General features: G+C 35.7%; 1 protein-coding gene across 3 annotated transcripts in view; it reads left to right on the top strand.

The window, feature by feature from the left end:
* The window catches only part of LOC135158051 (uncharacterized), a 32,035-nt gene extending 18,481 nt beyond the window's left edge, over window positions 1-13,554 (top strand). The window contains exons 5-7 of one of the 3 annotated variants that reach the window (XM_064115319.1): window positions 328-2,075; window positions 6,371-6,538; window positions 11,577-13,554. In XM_064115319.1, coding sequence (XP_063971389.1) covers window positions 328-2,075; window positions 6,371-6,538; window positions 11,577-11,588 — 1,928 coding nt within the window. In that variant the 3' untranslated portion in view covers window positions 11,589-13,554. Of the gene's footprint in view, window positions 1-327; window positions 2,076-6,370; window positions 8,301-9,161; window positions 9,218-11,576 lie in introns of those variants that run through there. The other 2 variants (XM_064115320.1, XM_064115318.1) reach the window with 2 other exon arrangements.
* Window positions 13,555-13,887: the final 333 nt, after the last annotated feature.

Genomic DNA, 13,887 nt, shown 5'->3' with positions numbered 1-13,887 from the left:
TGACCAAGTCATGGTTATTTGAGAACATTACAGACTGTCAAAAGAACAAGAAATCAGAGACAGAAAATTTCATGAAGGTTAAAGGGGGTGGACGTACATATTTTATGGAATTGCCCACATGTAATATGTATAGAATGTAATATGTATAGAATATCAAATGCAGAAATGGTCTACCGGTACTCACTGAAAAATTCCTGATAATTTCAGTCATTTTGGTATAGAACAAATGAAATTTAAAAGCAATCGATTGGGAATGATCAACAGTAGCAAAGACATTGTGTTCATGTAAATATACGCTTCTTATAACCCTCCTTAATTCATTCATAGGTGCATCAATGCCAGCATCACAGACCCAACCACTCACTCCTGACCTGGTTGAAAGATGTAGAAAGGAGCTTCAATCCCATTACAGAAGATATTTCTGTAAGATTAGAGCTGATAGTCTGAATCCACGTTCCCTTGCACCGTGTAAAGACATATATACACACCTTGTTTTGGAAGAAGAAGATTATCGCAATGAGAAGCGATCACTCAAATATAAGGACCTCTTCAAACTTGAAATAAATGGAGAGTTTCCAAATCGGATCATCATTCAGGGAGAAGCAGGGGCTGGAAAGACGACACTCTGCGCAAAGATTGCCTGGGACTGGATAAACGGTAGTCCTGATGTTCCTAAGTTTGTATGGGTACTTGTAATCCCTCTTCGTGAAGTCAAGCAATACACAATTGGTCAGATAGTCAAGTCTTATCTCTCAAAGGATAACCCAACAACAGCCTGTCAGATCACAGAGTACATTCGTTCAAATCCAGAAAAGGTATTCATTGCCTGTGATGGATTAGATGAGTTTAGTGGCAAGGTTGTACAGCACTCTGAAACCAAACAAGAATTAGAAGGTGCTCAGCCAGAGTCTAACGATCAACCAGATTCAAGCCCAAAATCAAAGCGACGAAAGTTAACGGGGCATATGTCCTCAGGTACACCAATTGCCCCATTGATGCCAAGAGACAGCATCTCAGATGCAAGTGAAAGCACTACTGAAGAAGATGATATCTCACTAGTACATATCCTTCGTTCAAATGAACTTAGCAATTGCCCAGTGATAGTGACCAGTCGTCCATGGAAGGCCAATGAGATAAAGTGGGATCTCAATCTAATGAAACTGTATGCTTTCATTCATGTGGAAGGCTTTAGTAAGAAGAATGTGGAGGTTTACATTCACAAGTACTTTAAAGACAATAAAGTCACAGCAGATCAGCTTATTCAAATGATCAAAGAGAATGATATCATATCAGAGTATATGGCACCCTATCCTATATATATATCTATGCTCTGTCTTATGTGGAGAGGACTTGATGACAATAAGAAAGAATGGTTTAAAACCATTCGAACATTCTCTGAATTATTTCATGAGATGTTTGAATTCTTAAACGTGCATTATGTCCAAAAAGAGATCCAAGATCTAAGGAGTCCATCATTTAAAGACCATCGCTCTAAAATTGAAAAACTCATGGAACCCGTTGCCAAATTGGCATTTACTGGACTGCAATCGAACAACCTTATTTTCAATGAAGAAGATCTTGAACAGTACTCAGACTCTGTGAAAACAGCATGCAATGTAGGGGTGTTGTCACAGGAGAATAAGCTCTCATCCATTCATGATAAGAGCAGTCCGTACCTGCAGTCAACATTCTTCTTTCCTCATAAACTATTCCAGGAGTACATGGCTGCAGTTTATCTTGCTTCTCTCTATGATTCAGATTGCACTGAATTTAAGAGGCTGATTGAGGAAGTATTGATCCCTAGGAAGGAAGAGTTTAGGTATCTCCTGTACTTCACTGTGTCGCAGAACCAAACAATTGCCAAGTATATCACAAAATGTCTGTTCCAACAGTACACCCAAAGCGAAGGTGATGATGCACAAAGGAAGCTGAATTTCTTGGTTGACGTAACCTTTGAGAGTCAGGATGAAGATACCAACGCCATGCTTCAGAATTCAGTATCATCTCTGTCCATCCGTGTTGGAGACGCACACACTATAGCTGGTTATGCATCAATTGGGATATATTCAAAGGCGGTAAGTTGGATACAACGGAAAAGTTCCCTGAGTTCATGCATGTTTCTATTTTTTCAATACAGTAGCACTCCTTCAGGAGTGTAGCTGAAAGTCATCAGAAAGATCTTACTAGTCTTGAAATTGACTTATACATAAAAACAAAAAAACCTGTAACCATTTAAACACCCATCTTTCAGTTTGTTTCTCATTTATTGAGTAAAATATCAGTAGTACATACATGTATGAATATATTGGAATCTTGAATTGGACTGAAATATTGTCCATCTTATGCATGCATATTATGATAATTATTATACCGGGTGAGTTCAATAAAAAATCTTAACATCTCAAATCCCCAATTTATGGAAAAATGTATCCTGAACACAATTATTAAAAATGGCATGAAAGAGTATGTTCTTCCAAATAATTTGATACAATATCTATGGGGTATGTGTTAACGCTTGGATGATCAGTGCAGTAGGTATTCTTTGCACTGATATAATTTTTGTTTTTTGCGCCAAAATAAAGCATTACTGCAATGAATGAATCCAGATGTCAGTGATGTCATAATCCTACAAGGGCTGCATTAAAATAAATTTAAAAACATTTTTTCAATAATTTACATTATAATTGTTTAATAAACACTGTTTGATCGCTGAAGTGGTTTACGGTACACCATGTGGAGTGTTATAGAAACAGTGGAGACTCGACATTTCGGACAGGTTGACTGTCCGTCTTTACTCCTGAAGACGGACGGTCAACCTGTCCGAAACGTCGAGTCTCTCTACTACTCATCATCTCTACTCGCCGACTCAAGCCAGCATCTCCTCATTAGCTCTACTACTCAAGCTGTTCTCAACTCATCAATCTTTCCTGGTTTACAGTCCTTTTCAGGACTACTTTTAAGAAAAAATACTCTACTCTCAAATCTCCACTTTCTCGCCTATCCATTTCTTCTCTTCTTCTATCCACTGTTTCTATAACACTCCACATGGTGTACCGTAAACCACTTCAGCGATTGTACATGCCACCATGCAAACCTTCAAACAACATCAAACACTGGTTAGTATCCATTTTCAAGTTAATTCGTTATGTCAAACCCCCGTTTGGAGAAAGACCGCAGTTCAGATTGCAAACTGCGGTTCTATACCCCATTTTGCGTTTGTAAATCCCAAAATCATTTCCATGCCTAGGGGGCCGTTTCATAAAGCTGTTCGTAAGTTAAGAGCGACTTTAAAAATGACTGGTGATCCTTTCTCGCGCGCTAAATCATCGCCAATGGTGTGTACCATTTGCCGCAAGACAGGATCACCAGTCGTTCTTTATTTACGAAGAGCTTTATGAAACACCCGCCTGATCGACCCCGCTTGGCCAGGTAATCCCCGCTGTCTCAATTTTACCTCCACAGGCCAGATTATGAGCTTTGAGCCAACAACGAAATGAAAAACAACAGCTGTGCTATTACGTAAGACTTCTCTGCCTGTAGTAGGACCTTCGGAATGAAATTATTGTATTCGATATTTAATCATGTTTTCAAAGGCATATTGTATTTAGAAATCCAATGTTGGTCCATTTTCAATTTCGAACGAAGAAAATCTACCTCGAAATAAGGAAAGTAAGCAAATAAAAATGACGGCATGCTTTGCAGGGACCGTGCTCAGCGCTGCGCATGCATCCCATCGTGTGTGGCCCCCTGCTGTGACTGTATATGCCAGGATGTTGTGTTATCTTCGGACCGAGGTCAAGAAACAGTGTTTTGATACTTGTATTGTTTGCTTGGGGCAGTTATGGTTTGTCGTAATTGGAGAAGAGAATTGATTGAGGGAAACTGGGGTATAGTGTTCTCAAACGGAGGATTTCGTTATGTTTTATTGACAAGGGATTCGCAAATATGTTTTACTAACTCATGTAGAATTATGGCATCATAAAAATCTGGATTCATTCATTGCAGTCATGCCTTACTTTGGTGCAAATCAAAATTTACATCACTGCAAAGAATTATCCAAGTGCGACGACATACCACATAAATATGGTATCAAATTATTTGTGAGAAGATACTTTTTCCAGCTGTATTTCATGATTATGCGTTCATGCATGGCCGTATGCAGCTTTTGGATACCTAGGCATTGATAGTTTGTAAACATTATTGTGTAAGGGTGGTCCTTTTCAACACATTCCAAGTTTGCATTCATGCAGCACTGCTACCACTTTTTATATTCTGCACTGCCTAGCATATCAACCCCTTTGATCATTCAGATTCTGATCAGGGAATTTCCTGAGCTGACCAGAAAATCTCCAAGATCTAACCAACTCATCAAATTGTAACATCGCGCATGTTTGGAAGGGCAAAAACAGTACTTTACAGTAACAATTCATTTTAAGTTTGATAAGGGGATATGCACAATGATAGAGACAACAAGTCAGGTCTGTTTCATGCTCAATTCTAACTACATGTATATTGCATTCTCGACGTCATTCCTTTTTATTAACTTAATGAGCTAAAGTTAATTCACCGGACCTTTGTGAATTAAAAAAGAAGAATATTTCCACAAGTAATGCAAAGTATGATACACTCGTGGTTTGCCCTTCACTGTTCAGCTTATTGTACTTAAATGTATCCATCATTCATATTTTCTATCAAGTCGATGCACTGATCCCCTATCAAAAATGAAAAAAACTTCATTTTTGGTTGTTTTATACCCTTCTGATCATGATCATGTTAAATAATGAGTCCTGATAGATCACAGAAATATCCCTGCTCAGATCCTTGATGGTAAAATGATGGTCATCATGCTAATGCAGAAATACAGCAGTCTTGAAAACTTGGAATGGGTGAAATGCACCACTGTTTACAGGGTGTGTAACAAACTGCTGAAGTGAGACCAATGAAATTTTCATAGAAGTTAGGTTATGAAATAAACTTTCTACTCCTCTACAATTGATGGAGAATACTACCACATTTTAAAATTATTTTAGCCCTTTGTCAGAGTGACATTTCTGGGGAGATGTGCTGTATAGTTATATTTTTCCTATTTTTGTCTCGCTGCATAGCAGAGGGAGACTATAGCCATAGTACATGTAGGCGCCGCTTTTCCGACGGCGGCTTCATCAACATTGAAATATTAACCAAGGTTAAGTATTTGAAATATCATCATAACTTAGAAAGTGTATGGACCTAGTTCATGAAACTTCCACATAAGGGTAATCAAGTATTTATAAATATATTGCCTGAGTTTCTGGTCACATGACCAAGGTCAAAGGTCATTTAGGGAATCAACATCAAAATCTTATCCAAGGTTAAGTTTTTGATATGTTGTCATAACTTTGAAAGTATATGGACCTAGTTCATAAAACTTAGACATAAGGGTAATACATGTAGTATAAAACCTGAAGATCTTGTCTGAGTTTCAGGTCACATGATTAAGGTCAAAAGTCACATAGGATCAACATACTTTGGCCATTTTTTTTTTTAGGAATTGTCATCATAATGTTAAGGTTTTTGGATCTAGTTCATGAAACTTGGACATAAGAGCAGCAATGTATCCCTGAATACCCTGTGGGCATTTCAGGAACATGGCCAAAATTAAACGTCATTTAAAGGTTAATGACCTCTTGCCGTGTTTGGATTATGTGTTGAATTGGCATCATAACTTTAAAAATTTATGGATTTAGCTCGTGAAACATCTGGTAATCAAGTATAAATGATCGTTTTGCACATGTCTTTGGTCACATGATCATGGTCAAAGGTCATTTTGAGTCAATGGACATAATAGTTTATCATATTAGTGTTTTCTTCTGGGAATTATTATTCATTTGCTGTTTTCAAAGTCAGCACTGCTGCTATATCGAATGGCGTAATGCAGGCAAGACTGCCAGAGGCGTTACGCTTGTTTAAAACTTAAAATTGATATTTTAAATGAAATATAATTTTTCATTTTGAATGAAAACAATAATTCTGACACCAATGACAATCAATTCATTAAAACAAGAGAGAGACATGAGAGCATTGTCTGCTGAGTTTACCATCTCTAATAGGCCTATCAACTTGATTCTAACAATGTGTTAATTTGTCATTCATATATAACAGATCATGTTTATATTTGAGTACAGGTCTTTAAAATTAATTTTTCAATTGAGGTGAATACAGGTTAGACACACTGAAATAGGCTTCTATAACTACATGTTGTAGATACCACTATACTATTTACATTTATACTCTTGCAGAATACAAAATTTTAAATTATTCAATGGGGCAATCCAAATATCAAATAATGCAATCAAATTAATGCAATTGTAATGTATGACTCTACTTCCAGATCTATATGTATGTTGGACATCTACATGTACCTTCCTACGGACCAGGAATATCAAAAGAGGTGGCAGTGATGATATGCTCAGCACCATCACTAAGGGATGTTGAACTGCAGGCAAGCTTTCACCCTACCTTCTATGAAACTCTTGCCAGAGGAGGAAGGACAGCCAGAGTAAGTAGAAATTCATCTTAAAGAATAAGATGGTCATGTTGATGTTATAATAAGGAGGAAGAAGATGATGAGTAATAATGAGAATGACAGTACTAAAAACAATACTGATAGTTATCTATAATTTTAGTTTATGTAACAATGTAATCGTAATCCTGATATAATGCTGATGACTTTATATGATTGCAATTTAAAGGTCAAGTCTACCTCAGAAATATGTTGATTTGAATCAATAGAGAAAAATCAGACAAACACAATGCTGAAAATTTCATCAAAATCGGATGTAAAATAAGAAAGTTATGACATTTCAAAGTTTCACTTATTTTTAACATAATAGTTATATGAACGAGCCAGTTACATCCAAATGAGAGAGTCGATGATGTCACTCACTATTTCTTTTGTTTTTTTATTGTTTGAATTATACAATATTTCCATTTTTTACGAATTTGACGGTAAGGACCTCCTTGCCTGAAGCACAAAATATTAAAATAATGAAATTCCACATGTTCAGGGAGGAATGAAACTTCATTTCTCATGACAATGATGAGAAAATAAAAATACCGGTACGTCATGTTTCATATAATTAAATGCAAAAGAAATAGTGAGTGAGTGATGTCATCAGTTCCTCATTTGCATACCGACTGAGATGTGCATAAAACTGTTTTGTGAAATGAAGCGAAACTTTAAAATGCCATAACTTTCTTATTTTACATCCGATTTTGATGAAATTTTCAATGTTATGCTTGTTGAATTTTTCTCTTTTTATTCAAATCAAGTTTTTGTTGGGGTGGACTTGTCCTTTAAAATGCCTATATTATAAATTTATAGTGATTTATTATGCCAGTCTTGTACAGTGACATTCCTAGATACATGTGAGGCAAATTAATGATTAAACAACCAGTTTGGAAAAAAAAAAAACATGACAATTTTTTAAAAATAAATCACCTTTTATTGATAAAAATGGAAGCAATTACAATAAGCCCAGGTTATCTGTTGTAGACGAACAGTATACACGGCAACATAAAATGAATATAAATGTACATAAACAAACATAAAGCAAGCGATAATGCACATTGATTATTCAATTCAGTTCATAACGAAATTCATAGTAAAGTAATGAAAAGGGGGAGGAGGAGATGCTAACATGTGCTTTAACGTATTTTGTTCTGATTTTTTTTACATGAATTCATAATTGTACTAACATATTGGTATGCCAAAAATATATAAATTATGCAAATACAAGTATATGAAAAAAGCAAGAATGGTTGGAATTGAGTATTCATATCTTAAAGAAGAAACTAGGGGGCAAACGTGAGAGTCAGAACCGCTACCTACACCACAGCGTTTCCACAAGAATACTGCAGTTTATATTATATCATGCCAACAGTACATACCCAAGATAATCGATTTTGAAAATTACCTGTAAATAAAATTCTTTCAATATTGAGAGGTTTGATATAATACATGCACTTAAACAGAAAAGCTATATAACAAAATTATGCTATACAATAAATCAATATTTATAAGATATACAAGGATATTCTAGATAGATTTGCAAGTCAATTTTTACACAAGTCATGAAGAGCTTAGGCCCCTTTTGACACTCTAAGTCATGAAGTGTCCCGAATTTGATGTTCAGATACTGTGATTAGTTTTCAGTTACCTGTATTGGCTTCGATAAAAGAAACCCTTTAGTGAAGAAAATAATTTTTCACTATTTTTAGATTATTGGATTGATAGCTAGATCACAGATTCCCCCCCCCCCAAAAAAAAAAAAAAAAAAAAAATGTTGCTTTTAGTCTAAAAAAATATTTCAGAAAACATGAATATATCAAAAGACAGATAAAAGGTCATATTATGTTGAATTCTTCTGATTAGAGAAGATAAATTCGCAATAACTTGGTAATATTCAGTGTTCTTATTCAATGTTTTGAGCATTGCTTGTTTCAATGTTGTGCAATTCATTTGAAACTTACATTGCTCATTTGAGATTTTTATTTCCATTCTCTTTATTGCTTTATTTTTAATAGGGAAATTGAGTGTTTGCCATTCTTATTTTCCTATAACATGGTGTGATATGGATTGATGATGAATCTATATGTAAAAATGATAAAAGGAATGCAAGAGTTCACAAACTATAGGAGAAAACATTTTTCTCTTTTTCTGCAAGCTGGTACTCAGTGTGACTCATGGTATATTTTTCATGTTGATTTCTACAGACAAAATATCTTGATTTCCATGTTCAGAAACTGATTAGCTTCCATTTATCTGTATTGGCTGAGGTGTAGGAAACTGCGTACTAAAAATAAATATTTCTCTGTAATTTTGGATAAAAGGTCTACAGGATATGCAAAAATTCTACAAATAAGTCTTTTTGAAAACTGATTAAACCAAAATAGAAATCAAAGGACAGTTTACACTGAATTCTCCTGATTAGAGTAGATAAATTTGCAATAAATTGGTAATAGCCAATGTTTTGATTAACTGTTTTGAGCATGGCTTTTAAGAGATTGTGCAAGTCTTTTGAAACTTGCATTCTTTATTTTTAATTTCTTGCATTCTCCTTACATGTATGGGAATTGAAAGTTTGCCATTCTCATTTCTCTATTTATATCTATGTATTTAGAAATGATACAAGGAATTTGAGATTACGAACTAGAAGAAAATGGTTTTCCTTTTTTGTCTCGCCCACCAGAGGTGAAGGCGAGACTTAGGGATCCAAATGTCGTCCGTCCGTCACAAATCTAATGACACATAACTCCACACCTGTAAGTCACTTTTCAACCAAACTTGGATGGTAGATGGACTTGAGGAACCTGCATGTTATGCTGCAGTCAGAGGTCACATGGTAAGGTCAAAGGTCATTTTCAGGTCAACGTTATAGTTTACATGCAAGACTCTTATGACACCTAATTCCGCAACTGTAAGTCACTATTCAACCAAACTTCGATGGTAGATGGACATGGGTGACCCCCATGTTATTATTATTATTATTATTATTATTATTATTATTATTATTTTATTTGGCAGAATATCAAACAAGTCAAATACAATGATAAAAAATAATTGTTACAATAATACAGTAACACAAAAATAATTAAACACTGGATTCACCTGGATGAGCTGCCAGGCATTGGGCAAAGTTAACCAAATAACTATAGTCCACGGACCGCCCTAACCCATACCCCATCCAGGTGAATCCACTGTAGTATTTTCATGCGAAAAAAAACATAGCATAAAATTTCATTCAAAGTTACATAATATAACAAAATGATCAATTACTCAGAATCAAAACACAAAATCATACAAACAAATATCAATAAATACACTGTGTTAAAATGTAAGAAATTGAATAACAGAAAGGGAATATGCTGACCAATTATCTAAATTAACTTTGGTTGGCTTTGTCGTGCGATTCGGTATGAGATTGTATAAATTGCAATAAATAATTAAAAATTGAAAGTACTAGCTGTGGTATCTTGGCAATGAATAACGCATACATTTATTCAATTTTATTAGTTATATTGCACTTAACATGTTGAATACAACCCCCTGAGATTTAAACTGCAATTAATGAAAATGCTATTGGAATATTGAAATACCATTCAATTTACATGTAGATAATGGCCAGTAGTTGATAATAAGAATGTATAGATAGAAACAGTTAAATACATAAGAATAAAAAGAGACAATTAAAAAAAAAAATGCATAAATAAGGTGTCAAATTGAATTTGGACACTTAATCAGAATCAACAAGATAGGAATTTAGGTGATTGCACTATGTTGAAAGAGATACAGTAAGAATAGAGTTTCTCAGGTCACAAGGTAAAGAGTTCCAGAGTCTGGGGAACTCATGAATTGGGCTGAAATGCAAACCATCTTTGCGTGCAAGGAGATGCTTGAATCTCAGGTCATCCGAATGGCTAACCCAGGGAGCTGCGGCCCGCTAGTGTAATTTGCCATACTCACGGGAGTACCGTGAAGTATGGTCTAAATAATTCTCCGAATAAATAGTGAAAACAGGAATTAAGCACTTACCACGATTATATGGATGAAGGTCTAACGAGTGGCAGCTTCCTGACATCGAGGCACAGACTGGAACCTAATAAAAAACGAAAAGTTCTGTCGCGGTAGGCCTAGCTCTCCTTCTTTCAGAATTCATAGCAAAATGGCCATTCGAGAGGGTGTAGGGCGCATGCGCGAATTTGACAAAGTCTATATGCGCTAGTGCTATACTAGTCTTGGTCTCGATCGGCCATTTTGTTTTGAATTCTGAAAGAGGAGACCTACCGCGACAGAACTTTTTGTTTTTTGAGGTTCCAGTCTGTGCCTCGATGTCAGGAAGTTGCCAGTCGTTAGACCTTCATCCATATAATCGTGGTAAGTGCTTAATTTCTGTTTTAACTATTTATTCGGAGAATTATTTAGACCATACTTCACGTTACTCCCGTGAGTATGGCAAATTACACTGTAAGCCCCTGGGCCGGAGCTCCCTGGGTTACCGAATGGCGTGTGTTCACCACTACAAGAGAGTTCACAACAGGGCACTGGATAAGTTTGAACAAACACTTTGCAATGAAAACCAAGGTCAAGTAAGTTCTTCTTAACTTGAGAGATTTCCAATTCAATCTTTGAAGTCGCTGCAAGTAGGGCATTTGTCCCCGCCGTTGCTTTAAAGCAAGGCGTGTTGCACGACGTTGGATAGACTCAAGTCTGTTGATAGAGCCTATTATGTGAGGTGTCCAAACGGGAAGGCCATATTCAAGGATTGGTAGGACCAAACTCTTGCATAAGGTGAACACGGCCAAGCTAGTTATCAGACCAAGTAACTGATTCGCCCTAGAGATCACATATGTAACATGACTGTCCCAGGTTAAGCGATTGTTCAAGATCACACCTAAGTATTTGATTTCAGATACTTCCTCCAGTTGAGTATCATTGAGATAGTACTGAGCTTGGCCTGGATGCCTTTTCCAAGATATTCTCATTACTTTGGTTTTAGACGTATTCAGACTCATTTTGTTTCTGTCACACCAACTAGCAAGGGCATTGACGTCATCTTGGAGAATCTGTTGATCTGCAGGGCCATAGATCGGGCGAGAGATAACAGTGTCGTCTGCGAACAATGCACTGTTTGACATAACAGCCTCAGGAAGGTCGTTGATGAATTAAGTTGAAAAGTCAAGGCCTCAGGACGCTCCCTTGCGGTATACCTGAGGTAGGCGTTGACCACTCAGAATGATGTCCTTTGTACTGAACACGTTGCAATCTGCCAGATAAAAATGAGCGAATCCAGAACAAGATATCGCCCGAGATGTTATATAAAGCTAACTTCTGCAGAAGGACGTCATGAGGCATGCGATCAAACGCCTTGGCGAAGTCAAAGAATACTGCATCGATGGAAGGAGGTCTACGTTTGTCCAGGTCCTGAAGCCAAGAGTGGGCTAAGGTCGTCAGCTGAGTAACACATGACTTTTGATTAACAAAACCATGTTGGACTGGAGTAAGGAGACAATTTGATTCCATGTGGTGAAAGATCGCTTTTGAAATCAATAAGAAGTTTTTCGATTGTCTGCGACTGCAACGTATTCCTAGTTCACCGGAAGTGGTTGTGACTTCTGTAAACAAATTAAGCCACAGGAGTTTAAAGTAGGATGGTAGAATTGGTAGTTATAAATTTGATGGTCGATATTCCGAACTCACTCGAAATAAACAATTCAGGAACACAATTCCATACAGTTATGCTTCATTTAATCACAGCAATCAACAAATCTTCAAGTATTGAAGTAGTTCACAAATCATAAGCGAAAGATGTAAACAGTTTAATAACTTGACGGAGTTGAGCGTAAACGAAGTATACAGATGAATAATTAAACGACGAACAATTGTACAGAATAGTGAACAGTGTAGTGAATGTACTGAGTGAGTGAGTGAGTGAGTGGTTCGCTGAAATATAAGAAAGAAGATAAACATATGTGTTGTGAAAGTTGATTGAAAAATATATGATTTCTCATTTGATATTGATATGAAATATTGCAGAAACATTATATGATATATTTCATATTTCCATGATGATATAACATTTATCTCTGGTTATGTTTTATAAAAACCTTTGGTCAAATGATTGTATATAGCACAGTGCATATATGTCATTAACAATATTGCTTGTGCAAGGCATTTATTGACATAGCGCCAGCTAGTGTTCTCTATAGGACAGTGTTTTCCATTGCATCAATCACTGTATATAAACATGGAAGAACTGACAGGTTTGAGGTGACACAATCATCCAAGTTCCAGTGAATCCTGGAAACCTGGTTATTAATTGTGATACAATAAGGAGGCAAAGAGGTTAGTGTCTCATAGGAAGTCTTTATTTTATGAAATGATAAATGCTAAAGATGAAAATTAGTTGAATTATTTTAGGTTCTAAATCCAGCTACTGTGCATGTAGATTACATATCATTCACACATGTGTTATAAGATTGTGTAAGCAAGAAATAAGGTCAAGTCTATAGCTTATACATTGGATCCTCACATTTGAAGATGAAATTAAATGATATTGTGATGAATAGGAACTTCATGTATTTACACTGAATTTGATATAGTTTACTGAAATAAGATAATTCAGGTTTTGTTTTGTGGAATTAATGACCAGAAAGGTTACAAGGTCAACTGAAAGTCAAGATATGGTACTTGGTAGCTTTATATTTAAAACAGATACACTTGAAGTTATTGATAGTAAAGTGGCAACTCTAATTGTTGTGTAAATCAACGTGTCAATATACATATATTTTATTTATCAGATTATAAGCACATTTCACAATAATTGTTTAGTTTGTTGCTTGAAGAAAGAGTGAATTATCAGATGATCACACATAAGCGTATACAATGTATTTATGATGCTTTTTGTATGTTTCATTGATACAGTTTTCACGGAGCTTTTGGAGCTATATCAAAGTTCGAAGATGATTAATGGAAATGAGATAAATCAAGAATAAAGTCTCGAAGCTCCCGTAGAAGCCTTTGTCTGTCTTTCATTCATGTGCCTCGAATGCTGTCACAATATGATAAATACATGATTAACAATCATTATCAACAACTAACGACAACAGAATATCTTCTTGATAACTAGTAAAACATAAACAAGACTATAACAAGCTAATACATATCGCTCAGGTATATATACAATGATGATACAACATAATAACTAAAATATGAACTTAAACTCATCATATACCAAAGATAAATCGATACTAACTTTAATCCTAATACTACTAAACACAAGCAGTTGTGTAAACAAACCCCAGTCATGGTCAGAACTTCATACCCATGGCAACCGTCAAACTGACAGC

The sequence above is a fragment of the Lytechinus pictus genome, unplaced genomic scaffold, assembly GCF_037042905.1.
Source record: "Lytechinus pictus isolate F3 Inbred unplaced genomic scaffold, Lp3.0 scaffold_26, whole genome shotgun sequence".
Taxonomy (NCBI): Eukaryota; Metazoa; Echinodermata; class Echinoidea; order Temnopleuroida; family Toxopneustidae; genus Lytechinus; species Lytechinus pictus.
Note: the sequence above shows the minus strand (reverse complement) of the source record. Positions and strands in the feature narration are given on the sequence as shown.